The following is a 22,112-nucleotide window of genomic DNA, read 5'->3' on the forward strand; positions in this document are numbered from 1 at the left end:
TTCTTTTCCCATAAGATAAGTCAATTTAAAATAGCTGGTCAAAGAAATTGATGGCTAAAGTACATAGAGGGACTAAAATATCTTAAATTTTTTTTTTTTCTATAACAGAGCTTCGAGGATCAAAATGGACTATTCCGTTTAAGATTAAGTGCATATGTCTCATTTTTCAAGTTTGAAATGGCCAGCCAAGAAAATTGTTAGCCCTAGAACGCCACCTCCAACGATCAAATGAACCGATTTTTTTTTTCTATTCAGAATGTTTTCAGGATTCCTTCGGTAAAAGATATAACAGTTCAAAATGACCGGCCGAAGAAATTGATTGTTAAAGTACCTAGAGGGATGACTAAAATATCCTAATATAATTTTTTGTTCATACTAGAGGTCCGAGGATTCTTTTTACGATGGAGCCCATGTTCCTTTTTTTTTCCAAGGTTTAAAATGGCCATCCAAGAAAATTAATGGAATGGATGCATTGGGAAATGAATTTTCTTAGCCATTTTGAATTTTTAAAAGAAAAAACAGGAACATACTCTCGATCGTAGACAGAATACCAGTTCGTTGTTGTTCTTGAAGTTAGAGCTCTAGGGCTGTCAGAAAGAAATAGAAATTTTTCTGAATGAATCTGATACATTTCTTCATCACTTTTATTGGCCAGCCGATTTACATATTCGAAAAAATATGAAAAACATGCTCTCCATCGTCTACAGAATAGTGGTGGTTCATTTTAATCGTTACAGCTGGGGCTCTAGGGCATTCCGTATGAAAAAAATCATTATTATTATTATTTTTATTATACAATGGTGAAGAGTTGAGGCTAAGCCTTTAAACTCACACAAAAAAATAATAAGCATATGAAAAATACAAAGGGAAATACAAAGGAAATACAAAAAAGGGAAATACAAAGGAAATAAAGGAAACGGACAACTTCACAAGTAGCACTCACTCGCAACGAATCCAAGCATCTATTCTTAAAAGCATTCACAGAAACTGAGTCCACCACCGATGAAGGTAGAGAGTTCTACACTGAAAACACGCGGTTTGTGATAAGATACTGCCTTTGCTGTGTTTTGAAGTTCTCCTTCCTCAGTTTGTAAGCATGACTTCGAAGACGGTCGTCAAGGTTCATCTTGAAGAGACTGCTGAGGTCAACTCCAAAAAAGTTGTGGTAGGTTATGATGAGATCCCCACGTTGCCTTCTTTCATCAAACGTAGACAACGTCATGATGGACAGTCTTGCACTGTAGCTGGGATGCGAAATGCCATAAGGCATACCTACGAGTTGCCCGTCGCTGGACGTTCTCCAACAACGCCAAATCCCCAGCCAATAATGGACCTGGCCTGCAAACTCTAATATAGTTCTCATGTAAAGCTTGTAAAGGGTAGCACACGTGGAGGGATCACACCTACCAAAAGCTTTCTGAAACATGAACTCTCTCTTTTGGCCTTGCTCGTCGTATGGAGAATGTGGTCGGACCAACTTAGGTTCTCCGTCACAATGACACCAAGGTCGGCATGACTACTACAAGTAAGTAAGAAATGGGTTTGTTGTTCAGGAAGTACTGACGGCGAGGATTGTAGGCACCCAAGTGCAGAACAACACACTTTTCATAGTTAAGAGCTAACCTCCACTCTGGGCACTAACGGTTCAATTTCTCCAGATCTTCTTGAATTAGACGAGCTGCCACGTTGGGAATATCATGTTAGGATATTTATTCATTCCTCTATTAAGTATATCCATCAATTTCTCTGACGGTCTATTTTGAACTGATATTTCTCCCGGAGTAGAACTCCTTAAAAAATTCTGAATAGAAAAAAAAATGTATGAAATTATAGATTATAAACCCTACTTTATAATCCTTGGTATGAAGTCACTCCATCCCTCCTTGCATAAAGCTTATTATTCGCTTCAGCATTCTATTCTATTCTAAGTAAGGGAAAATACGGATTGCAGCATTGTTAACAGACATACGGTATTGACCTTGGTCGAATAATCGCTCTTGAAACTGGACGGTCGGGGGTAAACTACTACAGGGTGAAAATCGGGTTGATCTGATTGATTGATTTTATTTTAGCTTATGATTTTTCTTTATTGATTTGGTAGAAAAAGACGGATATTCCAAAAAATAGGTCGCTGGGCTTACTAGTCATCATTTAATACAAAATAATTTATTTTTTTTTTCAATTGAATGTATGATTTCAGGCGCTGCTTTCAATGGTTTATCTCACGGTCTCCGACATATATGCTCTTATAAACTACGTGGGATTCTCAACATGGGTAAGTTCATGAATTTTTTGAAAAGAAACAGAACATGAATTTCACTGGAATATTAATATAATGTATTAATGAATTCATCTGGAAATCTTACGAATGAACTACTTGTTTCTTTATCTTTGGACTTCTGGTCAATTTAAACATAAGGAGTTTTACAAAGAGACACTTTCTTAAAGTTTGTCACTGAAAACATTTTTCCGATATCGGTTTCGCTAAACTTGAACAGTGGCTTAAAATATTTACGACAAATACTTTTCTTGGATATCTTTCAAAATAGGTTTTATTATTAATGGATGTGGATAAAAGATGATGCGTGAACCTTCATATCTCAGATACGATACCATTATATTGGAACGATTATTGTTGTTTCGATACGCTTGAAAGTAAACACATCTTGATTTGTGCTCCTGTGAAATTCATTCATCTTGTGCGATTGTTGAAAATTCATTTCAAATTGGTGGACTCATTTATTTGTCGGAATTTTTCTGACCATTCGGTTCTTTTTTCTTTTTATTCTCGTTTGTTAGTTTTCTTGAATCAACAAATAGTAGTTGAAATCAGTAATTCCTTCTGCGATTCAATATTGGTTGCGCGGCGCACCATTCCTACCACAAGTTTGTTTATTACCAGCTGCCAATTATTCAATTATCTTCTTTATTCTTTTATGCTTTATTATGCAATTATTCAATTATCTGCGGAGCAAAGATTATAATACTTGCTGCGAAGTTGTTAGTACGTCTCTTTTCAACCGAGGAGGTACATCGTCTGCTGCTCTCCCAGCAAACACTGAAATCCAGCCACTGTACAAGAACTGTACTGCGTCGCTGCATTTGACTGCAGCAACAGGTAATGTAGTAACTGTACGAAAACGGACCGTTTATATCTCGCTAAACTGTGGGAGATCGGCCTTCGCCGAACTACTAACTCGATAAGACAGGCAATGCTATTACCCCTAGAGAAAAACTTGTTTCGTTAGATCAGTTGTGTTTAGATGCAGTTATTGCAAAATTTGGGTCATTGACGAATGGACTAGACCGAACCTCTCTTAGTGAACATCATATCGAGAGGCGAGATGCTAAACCGAGCCGCACTCGCCATTTCACCCGCTTTACGAGAACAATTGAATGAGGAAATTGATGACATGCTGTCGAAAGGGGTCATAACTCCTTCAAATTCAACTTGATCTTCGTCAATATTGTTGGTGAAGAAAAGTTCAGGCGATTATAAAACTCGCTTTGATAGGCGAAGCCTAATTAAACTCACGTTTAAGGATAATTATCCTTTACCCTCTGTTTATTCCATTCTTACAAGTTTGTGTGGCGCGCGTTACTTGAGTAGTATTGATTTGAAGCAAGCATTCTATCAAATTCCGCTTTCTTAAGAGTCTAGACCCAAACCTGCCTTTCAGGTAACCGGCAGAGGATTATTTGAGTACGATCGTATGTGTTTCGTCCTTAAGAACACCCCTCAAATGATTCAGAGATCAATAAATTATTTATTCCTTCGATGGACATTTAGAAAGTGTAATTAAAGTTTATCAAAAATTAAGACGCTGGCCTCACTATTAACTTGGACAGATGTCAGTTCTGTCGCTCGTTACTGAAATATCTAGGGTTTATCGTTGACTCGACAGGCGACAGGTTACCAACTCCAAAAAGTTGTTGGAATGTTAAAAGAGTAATGGGATTAATTCCGTATCATCGAAGATTTGTAAGAGATAAGTCTTCAGTCGCCGGTAAGAAAAAAGGACAACCACTACAACCAGTCAAATGGACCTCTGAAGCCGATATCACATTTGATGAACTCAAAAACCGTTTAGTATCTGCTCCAATCTTAGCTAGTCCTGACTTCTCCAAACCATTCACAATACAAGGTGACGCATCTGATAAAGTTCTCGGCAGTGTGCTGGTTCAGGAATTTGATAGGCTGGAACACCCTGTTGCGTATGCGTCCAGATCTTTGATAAAAACTGAGAGAAAATATTCGGTGACGAAGAAAGAGGCACTTGTTGTCCTATTTGGAATTGAACATTTTCGACCATATGTAGAAGGAACTAATTTTAAAGTAATTACCGACCTTTAATGACTCTTATTTGGAAGACCCTTCCATGAGATTAGCGCATTGGAGTTTGAAGATGTCACAGTATTCATTCGATGAATTGACACGGTGTGTCTGTGAACGGAAAAAACAACGCCGAATGCAGAGAGACACTTTTTCTTTGTTTTGATTTATAACGCGGATAACTGATGGAAATTTCAATTAAACGGAATTTGAATTTAATTATTCAGGATTCTGGAAAAAATATCGAAAATGAATGAATGAATAAATCTTCTAAGGAATATTTAAATTGAAAATAAAATCTCCATCGGACGGGGTTGCATTATGTCATCCGGTATACTCAAGGAAACCGACATCTAAAACGAGACTTGATTTTTATTGTAGAAAACCAAGAATCGCTACAACATGAAAAAACTGCCAAATGAGATACAACGTTATTTTAACTTCAAAGAAGAATTAAGTTCCTTTGGAGGAATTATTTTCGAAGCTAATAGAATTATAGTGCCAAAATCACAGATCCCTAAAATATTGAAAAACATTCATCAAGATCTTGGGATATAAAACTGCTCAAAAAAAGCCAGACAGTTCCTTTACTGGAAGGGTCAAAGGATGCTCTGACTGCGAACAAACCCAACGAAACAATATCAAAGATACACTACTAGTTAACAAGATTCCTATCCTACCATGGCGAACGGTAGCTTCAGATTTATTTGACTTGAAAGGAAAATCTTACCAAGTAATTTGTGATAGATATTCTCGGGATAATCCGATTTTCAACAACTCACAGGCCAGTCCTCATTTAAGTAATAGGGCAACCTAAAAAATGTTTTTCCATACATGGAGAACCAGAAGAGTTTCAAACTGACAAAGGAATTTAATATATGTCAAGAGAAATCAGATATTTCAAAAAGAGTAGAGATCTCAGGCGGTAACCCATTATTAAAATGCGACGCGACCTGGCCCGTCTGTATCAGGTGGAGTGTGCGCGCATGGCGTCGTGTCAGATGTTCATAGTATGATTCTGGTCTATAGAAAACAACACATTTGATTCGACTCAACACGCATCGCGTTTCATCGGGTCGTGTCGCGATTTCATAATGTGTTTCCGCTTTTAACCAAGTCACATTAAGTCCATTGATCATCATCATCTATCAGGAATATTATTTTTCGTGTGAATATAAAAATATTGTTATATTCTGATTTCAACATATCATAGAAACAAAAGAAAATTTGTGACATTCCAACCAAAAACAGATCTTTCATCAGATCTTTTCGCTCTTCTCAAATTTCTATTTGAATTCATTTCATCTCATATACCGTGTGATATTTCTCACCTGACAAGTAAATTGGAATTTTTGAATACGGGCTTGCCATTTGTTCTGTTTCTTTTCTTGTGCTGACGGTGAATGTCTATAGGAACAAGCTTGTGAACTAGCCGCCAAAATTTTACCGCATTAACGAAGATATAGGAGTTTATAGATTTAGCAGTTTTTCATAAATCACCATAGGGTGATCTTCGAAACGAATACTCTTACGGGATAAATATGTAAAACCCAAAGTCTCATTCAGTTTGAGGTCCTCTATCTCCACTTAGCCGTTTTCCCGTACGTCACCAGTCACCCGGTATATAGGAAAATAATTGTTTCACGAATGGAAATATAAATTCTATGAAGGCGTAGAAGAGGGCCACATAATATGTATTTCAAAAATATTGGTCGCTTAGTTCCGACTTAAAAGTAGGAATTTTATTTAGTTCCGAACTTTTACAGGGTGTTGGCATGAGCTATTTCCTGAAATAAATGTTGCTTTTTCAACGAATATTCATATTCATATGAAACTGGGTGTTCATATATTTAGGATAAATTGATGATTATGTATTTTTAAAATATCATATGTGGCACTGCTACGAATAATTGCATAACCAAGTTTTTGTTGAAGCGTAAAGTTTTACCTTATTTTTAGATCATAAGACCCAATTCGTTCCTTTGGAGTAAGTTTCATATCATTTATCATTAGTAATTTTTGAGTTTTCCCGATTTTCTTTATTTCATAAATTTCTCCATCTATGAAAACCATTGAGTACTCCGGCATAGATTCTGAACAAGCTTTCTTGGACACCGTTTGAAGCGGCTTCCTCAAAGCGAGCGCAATCTGAAGATATTCAAATGCCCTATTTTTGCCAACGATTCTCCTTATTTTAATTTAACGTTTTCGGAGAAGTAATTGAAATTTCATGCTGTGGTTCTTGACAATGAGCGTTCTCGCTTGAATATTTTCAGACATTTGCAACTTTCGTTATATGCCGGCATAAGATTTCTAGTTCTTTATTTCAAATGGCGGACCCAGTATATCTTTGCATCGTTAAAGAACAAGGTATGTACATTGTTATTTACATTGAAAGAATTCTCTTCACTTAAGGGGTAGGTACCGAATTGTTGTACATATTAAAAATTGTTGTTTTGAATATTTTACAATTCTTTCATTGTGGTACCTTGTGATGAACGACATTTTCAGTTTTTTTCCCGGGAACGAGAATAAATGGGCCAGAAGATTTGCCGACTCGTGAACACGCAACATACAACTGGCCATGAGAAAAACAACTATTTTCTAGATTTAAGCCACCCACACCCCAGGACTGGCCTTGCTATTTGTTAATTGTCATAGCAAACGCAAGACGAATGGGAAATTGAATTCTCTTAAACTCAAATGGCATATCTGTTGGGATCATCGGCATTTTGGGAATAAGAACTTCCTCACCTTTATACTTTCCTTTGAGTATCGTGCAATGAATCACGTTAATTGTTAGGTGTTTCACCACCAAAAGTGTTCCGTTGCATAATTTTGGCTGGTTAAGATTTCTCAGCATAATGACAACTGATCCAACCTTCAGTTGTAAATTGCACTATCTATAGATTCAAAACAAAGCAGTGGACCAATAATTTCTCATTGAATGATCAAATTTAACTGATCAACATCTTTGTTCTTTGCCGCAAAAATGGCTCGTTCACTCAACTAATTCAGGTTTTTGTGGTTGGCACTTATATTTGGAAATACTTTGATTATGAGCTCATCCTTGGTTGATACAAAAGTGCAGAAATTTTGAGGAAATGATATCAAACATGAAGAAAGTGATCAGGGAGGCAATGAATGAAATAATGAGGATAAATTCAGACCCACTAGAACATAACAACATTGAATAAAGTTCCATCAATTCCAAACGTTCTCCACCGTGGAAAAATGCTATGTTGCTCTGATGAGGCCAAATGAGGCCGAAACCATGGTCAGCATCTGCTTTTCTTCGGTGGAGCGTACTCCATTTGGGGGCCTTGACGATGACAAATTGGCTAGCTCAATTCAGATCGTAACACTTGTCGATATTCATATCGTCGGGTGGTATGCATCTGAATTTATCCTCATGATATCAAACATGTTGATTGATCGACCAGAACAAGGCCATTACCTATATCCAGCAATTGTTCGGAGAAAATTCTGGCAGATGGATCACTCAACAATGTAACTCGCATGTTTGTAGTTAATTGTAGTTTTTGCACATAGAGCCACAAAGTTGATAATTTTAGGCAAGCATTAATTTCATCGGCAGCCGTGGACTTTGGAATGACCGGTAATGTTTGTCAGAAGTCACCAGACAATAGAATCAATGCGCCCCCAAAACATCTTGAATCATTGCGCAAGTCTTTCATAGTCCGATCGAGTGCTTCCAATGCTCGTTTATGTGCCATTATGCATTCATCCCAGATAATTATTTCACTTGCAGTCAGAACCTTTGCCACTGCTGAGTGCTTTGCAATATTGCATGTTGGGTATTCAACTGTCTGTAGGTTTAACGGTAACTTAAACGCAGAAAGAGCTGTTCAGCATCCCTCTAGCAACATGGCTGCTATCCCAGAAGAAGCTACTTCAATTTCTGATTTGCACGAATAGAGGCTGAAATTATTGAAATATTAATGAAAACAACAATTCCGAAGGAATTGTCGTTCCAATAATGTGAGTTAGTCATGAACTATCATAGGAAGTCCCAGAGAAGTCGAAAAACTCAAGTGCAACTGTAGACCGGTTTCGGGATCATTTTCCCTCGTCAGTACAGTATAGCACTGAATCTTCCGAGCGGAGGATGGTAGTCTTATGCGATCTTGGGACGTCGCTTTGAGATATCTCATCACGATACGCCACCTGTCACGCAAAGACTGAACCAAACCTCACTTTCTCTGCAGACTCCTACAACAGTTCATGGCTCCCAAGTTCAACTACTTCCCGCAGTCCGAATGTGCTAACATTCATCAACGACCACGGGCGAATTGAGGGGGTTCGCTCACTGTGACCGTACTCTGGTCCGGAGAATATAATAAACAAAAGGGGTCGCCTAAGCGGGCGCATCGCAAGAATGAAATATTAATGGAAACAACAATTCCGAAGGAATTGTCGTTCCAATAATGTGAGTTAGTCATGAACTATTCCTATGATAGTCCCAATGAAAATTTTCAATTACCCATTGGCCGTGCTCCTTGTTCAGTTAAGGTTTTAGGGATATATTGGGATTTTTACTGAAATCAGGATTTCAATGAACCACCTTCTAAACGTGGTATATGTTGTCGCGTATCGCGAGAATGTATGATTTTAACGGGTATTTTAGGCCCTTTAACTTTTGTATGAAAACGCTATTGCAGAAATTGTGGTTAGCGAAGATAGATTGGGATGATCCGTTGCCGGATAATATACAGAAAAAATGTTCTTCAATCAAAAATGAGTTAGGGCTTATTGAGAGTATTCGCATTCCAAGATGTATTTATTCTGTAAGTGCTGAAAAGTTCACATTAATCGGTTTTTCTGATGCTAGTGCCTTGTAGACGGAGAGGCAGAGCCAAAAAAAGTCTCTGAATTTATCAAGCCTGGTTTTTTCTCAGGTGATTACAATCATAATATTCAATAAAATGCTGCGGTCAGTCAAGTGGATGTTAGAACATGTACCTCAGGTGCGCGGTTAAACATGTCGTGATCACCGACATAATAAAATCAATTTCTTAAAGCTGCAACTTTATAAACTTTTGTGTTTTAGTATGTAAATCAAAATTATGATAGTCAGTCAACGTCCAATCGGGACACAGCTGGTCAGTCAGCTTTAATACGCGTAGATAGAAGTTGGGACTAATCATCAGAGGATGATTAATGTCAGTAGAATGAATCAAAAATTAGGAAATTCTGTTTGCAATGCTCTTCCTGGGCTGCATGCTTTGACTGGATGTGATCTCAACCCAGCTTTTCACTAGAAAGGTGAAAAAAAACTCTGCAAATAATGAAGCGAAGCGAAGATTTTCAAAACACATTCGCTGACTTTCGACTTGCAGGTGGAAGCAACCAGAATAATATGTTCAATAAGGTTCAAGAATTTGTTGCCATTTATACGGCTTAAAAAAAAATAAATCCATTGACGAGGGAAGATTCGTTTTATTTTCAAAGACGTATAAATATCTTCACACCACAATTTTTTTTTTATACCAGGGGGAATCTGCGACCGTGAAAAAACACGGGGCTCTATCCCTCGCCCAGAGGAACCCATTTCTAGAGAACACTGTGGGTGTTTGCGACAAAAGGACTCAAGTAATCGAAATGCGCTGATTCATATAGTAGACGGAAAAAATGTATAAGGACAAATTGGATAAAGTGTAACTTACTACTTGTCGGCTACTAATCAGCACCAGATCTTCGGTTGCAACCAGTCGTTGTTTACTCCATACAGCAATTTCTTCACTAGAGAACCCTATACAGGGTCTTTCACGAGGAACCTCACCCATATTTATACGGGAAACTACTGAACGTATTTTCATGAAATTCAGCACTTATAAGTATTTCACGATGCTGATGAAATCTAAAATATTTTCAAGGCATGAGCACCTCCGGTTTTTCCGGAAATGACGTCAACTTCCGTTTTTCAAATCAGAACACAATTTTTTTATTGCAGAAATAGATTCCTTAGAAAATTTCAAGTTATTTTGATGTAACATTTTTCAGATATAAGATTGATGTATCCACTTTAAAAATCGAATTCGCGATTCATGATACAGGGGGTGAAAAAATCGCTTTCAAAGTTAGTGATGACAAAATCGTGAAAAATCAATTTTTTTATGGCAGATATTGAATCTACGTTAAAAAATAATGTGAGTGTATGCATCACACCCTTGCCCTAAAGTGGATATTTTCTGAGTTATTCACAAAAAACTGTTTTTCGTCTTGAATTTTCAGCTATTTCTTTTCCCTTCACGCCAAAAAGATGAAATTTTCAGGAACTGTTATTTGAACCATGCTGTAGATTTTTCACCCCTTTTTGAAACCGACTTCAAGTTACTATTAGGAGAACCATGGAAAACTCTCGCAGTTATAACTAGAGAAGATTGTAGTGAGAAAATGGGTTTTCAAACCTATTCCCTCATTTTAGAATAATTATTTTAATTTTCATTTCTAAATAATTTTGTTTTGAATAAATTTTCCGAGAAATATTTTCAATTTCCAATTCAGGATTCCGACATCGTTCGGAATTGTAAACATACCGTACCGTTTTTATTCCGTTTTTATTTCCTAAAAACGATGTCGCACCATATAAAACATCCTGAATTGGAAGATAACCGAGTTTTTTTTGTTCGCTAGCACAGATAAGTCGAAATTAAAACGTCTTGGTCGACGCAAATTTACCGAATTTCGACTGTCGGTCACATCTGGTTTCCGCACCCCCCCTGTGGGTATAAAATCAGATGTCCCCCTGCAGTTCACTCACTTCCAAATTAATTGCCGTCTGAAATTCCGAGTGACTATCCGCCGTGATCATTTGCTGTCAATTTGATTTTTTGGGCCTCTTGAGAATTGCTTATTTTTTTTGTTTCACTTTGGGGAATTTTAGAATACGCGTTAGTTTTTTTCTTTTTCATTATGATTGCCGTTGTGAGTGAACTACCCATTAGAACCAGAGGTAAGACGACACTCCGTTATCTTTTTTTATATAATATCGGAACTTCAGTTTCCGTCTACATCCCTCTTATACCCGAGTCTGAGTTCCACCCCTACTGTCATTAACGTACCATGCTGGTGTGGATACCCGGGGGGTACCGAGGGCACTTTGGGGTGGCCCACCCTTTCCTGAAATTTCCCGTCTCACCTAGTTCCACCCCTACTGTCGTTAAAGTACCCTGCTGGTGTGGATACCCGGGGGGTACCGAGGACACTTTGGGGTGGCGCACCCTTTCCTCAGGTCCCGTCTTTTAACACGTTCCTGTGTTCATCCCTACGGCTAGGGAGGCATTCTGCTGGTGTGGATACCCGGGGAGTGCCGAACGAGCCTAAGGGTGAGCCCCTTTTACGAGTCGACAAATAAAAGTTGTATACGTTGATTCTGACTATCATTGGGCGTCGCTAACACCCTAGACACCAGGGAACCCTGTCTCCGGCCAGTAGCTGCCAGGGTAGGTTTGCTATTCTCCCTTAAAGAATAGCTGGCGCTCGAGTACACCGAGGAAAACCCGTTACAAGATGCTCAAAGTTTTGGCCGTTAATTTCTAGACATTTATTTATACTCTTCATAAACTTTTCAGGGTTGTCACTCCCAATCTCTGAAACAAAATCAATTAAAAATGAAATAAACGATTTGCTCCTGCGTAAATTCTTGCACTAATTTGTCAGGAGCAAATTAACTAGAAAAAATTGTTGCCTGACAATGAACTCAAAATAAATAACGTTGAAATAATTCTAAGTTGTAACGTTTCGGAGTCTATATCAGACTCCTTCATCAGACGAAAAATCTCTTTTTGAAAATCTTCTGAATTGTGGCTTTTGTTTGACATTAATTGTCAACACACAGAAACAGAGACTGCACAGAAACGTTGATTCATTTAATTTTGAAATTACCGGATGACAGTTCCTTCTTTAATAAATTGATCCAAATATGATCTATTCCTACCGAACAATTTGCCAAATTATTATCTTGATCTAATAGAATACACGTAGACTCTTTAATTTTTCGTTTGAACTGGTCTGGTTCCGTCATTAAAATTTTAGTGTTGTCCCAATCCATCATGTGGTCTCCCGTATTAGAACAAATGTGATCTGTGATTTGTGATCGATTAATTTCTCTATTTTCAATATTATTTTTATGTTCGCGTTTTCTTATTTCTAGAGGTCTGGAAGTTTCACCTGTATAAGTTTTACCACAAATACAGGGTATGTTGTAAATACAATTTTTTGATTTTTGTTTTTCGTTCAAAGGTTTAGATTTTGTTAATATAGATCTTAAATCATTTTGCGTTTTAAAAACAGTTCGTATGTTGAACTTCCAACCGATTCTTCTTATTTTTTCTGAAAGGCCATTAACATAAGGAATTACATTCAACAAATTTGGTTGTTCTTGACGGTTTGTTGGTTGTTCCTGATCATTATTACGATTTTGGTAAGTCATTTTTCTCTCTAAATTTAATATTGTTTTTTCAATAAAATTTTTCGGGTATTGATTATCCCTAAGAAAATGTTTAATGAAGTCAACGTCATTATTTCTTATTTCGGGTGTAGATGAAATTAATTTAGCTCTATCATAAAGTGTTTTAATGATACCTCTTTTGACACTTACTTGGTGATTGGAATAAAAATTCAAATATCTATCAGTATGTGTCTTTTTTCGGTATACGCTCGTTTCAAAATAATTCGAAAACTTTTTTATTGAAACATCTAGGAATGAAATTTTGTTATCCTGCTCTAATTCCATTGTAAATATTATTGTAGCTTCTTTCTTGTTAATATGATCAAAAAATTCTCTAGTTCATCTCTACCATGTTGCCAAATCACGAAAATATCGTCTACATATCGCCACCAAGTCTTTGGTTTCAGTGGGTATGTGTATTTATATTTTTGTTCGAAAGATTCCATGAATATGTTACTCATTACTGGTGATAAAGGAGAACCCATAGCCATACCAAATTTTTGTTTATAGAAAACATCATCTAATTGAAAATATGTGGAATTCAGGCAAACTTCTAATATCTCCATTATATCATCAATAGTCAATTTCGAATTTTCATAATTGGTTCTATCATTAATCAATTTTGTTCTCACTATTTAAAGAGTTTTATCAACTGGAACATTTGGAAAGATTTACTACATCGAAACTTACTAAGATGTCTGTTGCATTTAAATTAGAATTTCTTAATTTTTCAAAAAAGTGTTGAGTATTTTTCAAAAAACTAGTTGATTTTTCTGTTAATGGGTTCGAAAATTTTAATATATATTCAGCAAAATTTTGACAGGGGGATCAAAGTGAACTTACTATTGGTCTCAAAGGAATAAGAGGTTTATGTATTTTAGGTAGGCCGTATAAATGTGGGGGTTCGCTATAAGATGGTGTGATAAATTTCTTTTGAGCATATGTGAATTTTTTGGAATTTTTTGAAATAATTTTCTTTACTTTATTCTCTGTGACAGAAGTTGGATCTTTCTTGATTTTGGAATATTTATCGGTATCATCAACAATTTCTAAAAGTTTCCTTTTATATTCACCTGAATCCATAATAACTGTTGCATTTCCTTTATCGGCAGGTAGAATTTCAATGTTACTATCATTTTTCAATGAAGTTATAGTTTTATTCTCAATTTTATTTAGATTTGGTTTTATTTTAAAAGGTTTATCAAGTAACAATTTATTTAGTACTCTAAATTAATTCGATTTATCAAGCGGAAGTTTTTGGGCTGTTTTTTCAATAGCTGTTATTATTTATACGTCTCAGGAATGCTTCGTGCGTTGCTCTTCTTATTTCATCGGGAGGAAGAGATCTGCAAAAGTGTTTAAAAACCAAATTGAGTTTCAAAACTATGAATCTAAAAATCTAAACAAACCTGAACGCATTTCTGACTCGTTCTATGCAGTCCTCTTTATCAGTCAGGGGAGTTGAGTAGACAATATTTTTTATCCTACCCCAAACATAATAGTCTAAAGGAGTTAAATCGGGAGAACGTGGTGGCCAAAGATGTGGACCATTGTTCGCCACCCATCGATCTTCAAATAGCCTGTAGAGGATATTTGACACATTGAGTGAATTGTGTGGAGGCGCGCCATCTTGTTGATACCATAAGTCATTATGGTTCTGTACTAGCGGCTCAATTATTTGAGTCAATATGTCAGAATATCTATCTCCTAAGGGAGAACATTCTTTAAATAATGCAAACATGTGTAGTGTTCTATCTTACCAGTTAAAGTCCCATCATAAATGTGAACATCGAGAATTGCATTATTTTTGATGGCGCAAAAAACATTGAAACTCCAGGTCTGTTGAAAGTTCCATTGTCTGAAGTGGTGGTTGTTCTCTTCATCCCAATAATGACTGTTATGCATATTGAAAGAACCATTCTTTGTGAATTTAGATTCATCTGTCCAAATTATACAGTCCAAAAAGTTTTCATTCTCTTGAAATCGAATCATCATATCTTCGCAAAACTCTGTTCTCCTGACGAAATCAGTTTCCTTCAAATGCTGTACCCTATTGAATTTATATGGGTGCATTTTATGTTTTTTTAATATTCTCCAAATACTCGATTGAGATAATCCCAGATCAATCTCGACATCTTTGAGAGAATTTTGAGGATTCACACGAAAATATGCAAGAACTGTAATTTCGTTGTTCTCATCTTCTACTACTCTTTTTTCTCTGTGTATAGTTTTCTTAACGAAAGATCCGACATTTGTCAAGTTTGTCATGGTTCTGTTAATGGTATCTCTCGTTGGTCTGGGTCGGTCAGGAAACCTCTCAATGAACAGTCGAATCGTTCTATCAACAACTTTATTACATTCTCCATGAAGTAGAATGAGACTTAAATAATCTTCATTGGTAAAATTAGGCATAGTGATCGATTTTATAACTTAATACGAATTATCACCAAATTAATAGTAAACAGAAAATGCTACTGAATAAAGAAGAATTTGGCAGATGTAATTAATGATATCTATCATTAAAAAAAAAAGAATGTAAAACATGGTAAGTTTTCGCATATGGTTCATAAGGAATTATTTATTTATAACTGGAGAGAAAACCGATGGCCGATTAGTTGAAATAAAGAGGTTTCCGATACAAATTCGAATCAAAATTCGCCATCCATTTAGGAACAACCTGTAACTTTTTTCTCTTGGATATTAGGGTGGTAAAATCTTAAACATGGTCTAAGTAACAGTTCCTGAAAATTTCATCTTCTTGGCGTGAAGGGAAAAGAAATAGCTGAAAATTCAAGACGAAAAACAGTTTTTTGTGGATAACCCAGAAAATATCCACTTTAGGGCAAGGGTGTGATGCATACACTCACATTATTTTTTAACGTAGATTCGATATCTGCCATAAAAAAATGGGGTTCTAATTTGAAAAAATTGATTTTTCACGATTTTGTCATCCCTAACCTTGAAAACGATTTTTTCACCCCCTGTATCATGAATCGCGATTTCGATTTTTAAAGTGGAAACATCAATCTTACATCTTGAAAAATCCCAAAAATGAAAATTTTCCATCCAAAAACCTCGAAGTTATTCTTGTTTCAGCGGAGCTCTATTTTCGATTTTTTTTTCGAATTTTCCCGCTCAGAGAGAATTTTCCAACCGAAACTGAAAAATGTTACATCAAAATAACTTGAAATTTTCTAAGGAATCTATTTCTGCAATAAAAAAAATGGTGTTCTAATTTGAAAAACGGAAGTTGACGTCATTTCCGGAGGTGCTCATGCCTTGAAAATATTTTAGATTTCATCAGCATCGTGAAATACTTATAAGTGCTGAATTTCATGAAAATACGTTCAGTAGTTTCCCGTATAAATATGGGTGAGGTTCCTCGTGAAAGACCCTGTATTGTTGCCGTTAACTCAAGCTATTCTTACGTTCGTTCAAAATCCGTTTTCGTTGCGTTACACGGTACTCGTTAATTAATCTTTTTCTTACTGCTTACTGTCCTCGTGTACATGCGTGACATTCAGGATATGAGGTTTGAAAAGAGGAGGGGATTCGAACAAGCGCATTTCGTTTCGAAAATAAACAAAGAAAGAAACTTATACGTACTGAACATACCCCTCACCCAAATGACATATTTGTTCTCCAAAAATGAGGAAGAAAAAAAAAAAAAAAAACTCAAAATTATTACAACAATATTGAATGAATTGCAGGTATGATGGGGTTCCTAACATTTTCCGCCCTTTGAACGGTTATAATTGCCAACATCTCAAAAGAAAAATAAAACAAAATTGAAAAGTACTCATTGCATGAAAAAGAGAAAAAAAAATGAAAAGAGAAAAAAAATAACTTAAGGTGGAGGTAATAAAGCCACCTTGTTTAAGGTCCGTGTAATTTCACCTGTTGGGGTTCGAATCTTAACTATTCTCACAATACCATCCGCACCTGGTATTAAGTGAGTGATTATTCCGATTGGCCAATGTGTTGGTGGCGCATCTGGAGAATACCAGAGAACCAAATCACCTTCCTTGACCTTGACACAAGGCTTCGTCCACTTAGGCCTTTTCTGTAATGACTGAACGTATTCACTTGACCAACGTTTCCAGAAAGATTGAAATAATTGTTGGCATAATTTCCACTGTTTTGTGAAATATTGGACAAATCACTCTCAACCCGTGATAATAAGGGTCCACCAACCAAAAAATGACCCGGCGTAAGTGGATCCAAATCTTCATTGGGCGAAGAAGTTTCGTTACAAAATGGTCGAGAATTTAATATTGCCTCTATGCGAGTTACAACAGTCAAAAATTGCTCAAAATGCAATATAGTTCCACCTGCAATGCGTTTTAAATGAAATTTGAAAGATTTCACGCCAGCCTCCCAAAGGCCACCCATGTGGGGAGCATAAGGGGGGTTATGACTCCAAGATATGTTATGAGCTGACAAATAATGAGATATCTCTGGATTTTTCCGATCAAAAAATTTCGTTATCTCGGTAATTTCTCTAGAAGCACCTCTAAAATTAGTACCTTGATCGCTGTTTATATTGATCGGCAAACCTCTTCTTGAAATAAATCTATCAAGCGCAGCCAAACAAGCTTCGGTAGTTAAAGAATTGACAACTTCCAGATGTATACCTCTAGACACCATACAAATGAATAATGCTACGTAACATTTTTGATATCGTTCAGTGCGTAACTTAGAAAATTTAATTTCGAATGGACCAGCGTAATCCAATCCGGTATGCGAAAAACATTTTCCCGGATCTAAACGGTAAGAAGGTAGGTCACCCATTGGTGGTTGTACTGGATTTGCGCTAAATCTATAACATTTCAAACAACGGAAAATCCTATTTCTCAACAATCTACGTAAATTTGGAATCCAAAAATATCGATTGATCAGAGATTACACTAAACGTTGCCCTCCGTGGCCAGAAATGAGGTGAAAATGATCACAAATTAAAACTACCAAGCGACTCTCTTTCGGAATCAAATAGGGATGCTTTTGTCTCAAGGGAAACTGGGACTGTCGTAAACGACCCCCCACCATCAAATAACCCGTTTCCGAAATGAATGGTGAAAGAGATAGGACCTTCCTTGAAGCCCCAACACCTCGTTCAATTGATGTCATCTCATGAGATAAATATTTTGACTGCGTTAATCTAATACCTAGAAGTAAACCGTTTTCACATTCTTTAGCAGTCAAAAGACCGCATAATTTTTGTTGTATTGAACATTCCTTTCGTTTTCCGCAGTTTATACAAAGTCTCAAAATGTATGCAAAAACCCGTTTCTTTTGTATGTGATGAGAATTTATCCAAAATTTTTACAAGCTCACTATCCTCAATCCTTTTCGCCATCGTTGAAACATTTGAAACTATCCTGATCTCGGGTAATTTCGATGAAACTTCATACTCGAATGTCCACTTAGTTTCATGTTCAAAAAGAAAGCTAGGACCTTTCCACCAAACATCACAATTCATTAATTCTTTCGGGGTTAGGCCCCTACTAGCAGGATCCGCAGGGTTGAATTTTCCCGGCACGTAAGACCAGCGAACGTCGGGAACGTTTTCGTGTATTTGCACAACTCTATTGGAAATAAAGGTTTTCAATTTATAAAGCGGAGTTTTGAGCCAACCCAAAACTGTACTAGAATCCACAAAACAAAATATGTCTGTTAAATTTATGAATGATTTAAGAGCCTCAACAGTAGTGTTCATTAACCTTGTTGATGAAGTCCAACAAAGCATGGGTATCATCAGGAACGCCGTCTAGGATGATGAATATATCATCCACGTATCTGTACCAGCGGACTATTATTCTCCGCCTTATCATTATGTAGGCCTCATGCTTCTCGAGAAAACGGTCAGCCAGGAAGGAAGACAGAGGGGAACCCATGGCCAATCCATCAATTTGTCTGTACACAACATTGTTGAAAACGAAGAAATCCTGGGATAACGCGAGCTTCAACAGAGTAAGGATGTCGGTGAGCTTGGAGTCAGGAACGTCATGCTCACGGAGCAACTCAGAAACTAGGGGAATGCATTCCCCTCTAGGTACTGACGTGAAGAGGTTGCAAACATCAAATGATAACATGATATAGGTATCCTTCATCTCGAGGTCCTGCAATTTATGTGTCGAGTCCATGGAATTGAGTACTGAATATTTAGGCTTGTAATCGGTGATTGATTTTATAAAGGAGTTCAAAAAAGTGGAGAGATCATGCACTGGGGTATTGCAAAATGACACCACTGGTCTTATTGGGATATCCAATTTGTGAATCTTTGGCAATCCGTACAGCCTGGATATTGCTGGATTACTGGGTAAAATGTGCAGTTTGTTGTGTTCTGTAAGGAATTCTTCACACATACGTAGATGTTCTTTGGCTTTTTTAATGAAGGTATTCAAAGGGTTATTATTGAGCTCCTGAAAGTTATTTTGTGAAAGAAAAGTTTCTACCTTGACGATGTAGTCTGCTCTGTTCATAATCACTAAGCAATTACCCTTGTCAATTCATGGTCAGTGATCTTCTTTTTTATGTCCCTCAACACTCGAAACTGTCCACCAATATTCATACGGTCACGCCTACCACGCTGAATGAGGGCGAGACAACGATCCCTGAGGGACCTCTTGAAGTCTGGGTCGTTTGAAAGACGTTCTATAGCACAATCAACGTGTATAGAAAACTCCTGGAGCGCCGACACGTCCGCTCTCCTACCGAAGCAGAATTTGAGACCCAACGAAAGCAACTTCAACTCAGACGTCGTGAAATGGGTGTCGGACAAGTTCTTGACTCTCTCATGGAAAACGTGGTCGGAGAAACTGTTCACCCCCGGAGCTTCAGTTGCCAGTCTTGTCCCTATCAGACCTATCAACTTTCGTTCAAGCTTCTCGCGTTTTATGGATCTCTGGAAGTCGACCTCATCGTAACAGTCATTCAAAAAATTCTGGAAAGTATGGTAATCCAGAGAGCTACATAATTGGTCATAAATGATAAGGTGGAGAATAATAGTCCGCTGGTACAGATACGTGGATGATATATTCATCATCCTAGACGGCGTTCCTGATGATGCCTATGCTTTGTTGGACTTCGTCAACACATTGCACCCGAGGATAAAATTCACTCTCGAGTTGGAAGTCAACAGATCCATAAACTTTCTCGATCTCACTATCTCCAGATCCGAAGATAGCTCCTTGACTTTCGAGATATATAGAAGAAAGACACAAACGGATCACATAATACCAGCACAATCGTACCACCCCAGAAGCCATAAGATGGCAGCCTTGCGTTGCTACGTTCATAGAGCCCTCAACTTCCCCTTATCTCAAGCTAACAGAGAGAAAGAACTCAATATAATTAAACAAATCGCATTGAACAATGGTTATGACCCAGAGGTAGTTGATATGATCAAAAATAACGTAATAAATAAACAGAGAAGAGCTTTAGCATACAGTTCAGATGTTATGGACAACTTGAAATACTGCTCTCTACCATACATGGGCCACCTGTCAGAGGCAATATCTCACGTCCTCGAGCGTTCTGTTGACGGGTATAAGATCTCCTATTCTGGTGTGCGTTCGCTGGGCTCCTTATTAGTGAACTCAAAGGATAATGTCAAAAAACTGGACCGAAGTGGCGTATATAAACTTAAGTGTGGTGATTGTGACACATCGTATGTGGGCCAGACTAGGAGGAAGCTATCCACTAGAATAAAGGAACATCTGAGTAGACCCCAACTATCAACATTTGGCCATCATCTCGCATTTTCTCGACACCAGTTCAGCCCAAATCGGAACTCTGAGGTTCTACACAACATTACGGGCAATAAGTACAACATCAAGATGAACCTGTTTGAAGATCTTGAGATCGCCGAGAAATGCGGTCCAACAATAAATGCGTAAATACACAAGTGAACCTCAATAACACCTTCACCCCGTTGTTCAAGAGGCTACTCCCATGATGTTTTTTAAAATATGATTTTTAAAATATGACCATTTCATTGCTTTACACTTGTTTCAACGTTTGTTAGTGTGCTATATTGGTTTGTCGTCTGTTTGTTGACACTGTGTGTGTTCATAGATTATGTTATTGTAGGGTGGCACCACTGATTTGCGTGCCACTTGTTTCATCTGTCATAAGTCACCCTTCATTCATTTGGAGGTCACTTATCTGTCTTGTCGTCGAATGACAGATGTTTACGTTTGTATTCGTTTATTCCTTCTGGCGAAAACTGGACCCGATTCTAGCGTTTAGTTTTAAAGTTTCAGGTTTTAATTTGCATTGACTCTTCCGCATGCCGCCTGTGGTGTTATTCCTGGACGGGTAATTATCAAAATAAATTCTATCTCTTGTAATAATCATAGTTACCCTTCCAGGGAACCCTGATGATGACATTGTCGAAAGCGCTCGGTTCTTAACTGAAGTTTAATAAACTACACACTGTAGTACTTCGTTTCAATTAATTACTATTTCCGATCGGTATTTCCAGCGATTCCGTTAAATCACCCACAACATCATTATTAGAAGATGACCACTTTCCTAAATTGAATTCACCGGCCTTCATCAAATCAATTAGCTGGTTTTTGAGTTCAAGAGCTTCAGACCTCGATTTAGCACCGGTCAAAATATCGTCTACAAAAGTTTGCTCATTCAAAGCTCTAGCTGCCAAAGGATACTTCGCGCCCTCGTCTTTCACGAGTTCTTTCAAAGTACGATTTGCAAGAAACGGTGATGTTGTGACACCAAAAACCACCCTCGTATGTTCCAACTCCATTATCGGTTCGTTAGAATTAAATCGCCAAAAAATGTGTAAATATTTTCTATCTAATGGACCCACCGCTACCCATCTGAACATCTGACAGATGTCACAAGTCAATGCTATCGGTTGTAGTCTAAAACGAGTTATAACAACACATAGACATGGACTGAGCAATGTAAGCATGAAATTGGCTTTTTTTATAGAAAGAGAGAAACGATCGTCGGGAATTTACCTGTCTCTTTTTTGTTCACATAGAGGTGAGTGTAGACCAATCAAAATTCTAGAAAGAGACAACTGCATTCCAGACGTGCGTTTCTCTCTGTCACTTTTTTTGACCGTATTTCATGCATAGATATAAAGGGAAGGCACAGTCCATGTCTATATGTCTATGTAACAACAGAAATATCCTGATGTAACTTGGGTCCCGACAATAGAATATCGTTTAAGGAAACTCCATTTTCATCACGTTCGGTTGGATTGAAAACCACTCTAATTTTAATGTCATCAGTCGTTCGTTTAACGACTCCATGATGAGTCATAACATATGGAGA

The 22,112-nt window shown here is 37.3% G+C and overlaps 1 protein-coding gene across 3 annotated transcripts in view; it reads left to right on the forward strand.

Annotated features, from left to right (window-relative positions):
- LOC123314442 (large neutral amino acids transporter small subunit 1) overlaps positions 1–22,112 on the forward strand; it is a 439,580-nt gene that overhangs the window by 360,033 nt on the left and 57,435 nt on the right. For 2 of the 3 annotated variants that reach the window (XM_044899735.1, XM_044899733.1), the window contains one exon: positions 2,201–2,275. The exons of the other annotated variant lie outside the window; for it this stretch is intronic. In XM_044899735.1, the coding sequence (XP_044755670.1) occupies positions 2,201–2,275 (75 nt within the window). The remainder of the gene's footprint in view (positions 1–2,200; positions 2,276–22,112) is intronic. 3 annotated transcript variants of the gene reach the window in all.

Source organism: Coccinella septempunctata, chromosome 5 (genome assembly GCF_907165205.1).
Source record: "Coccinella septempunctata chromosome 5, icCocSept1.1, whole genome shotgun sequence".
In the NCBI taxonomy this organism is placed as follows: Eukaryota; Metazoa; Arthropoda; class Insecta; order Coleoptera; family Coccinellidae; genus Coccinella; species Coccinella septempunctata.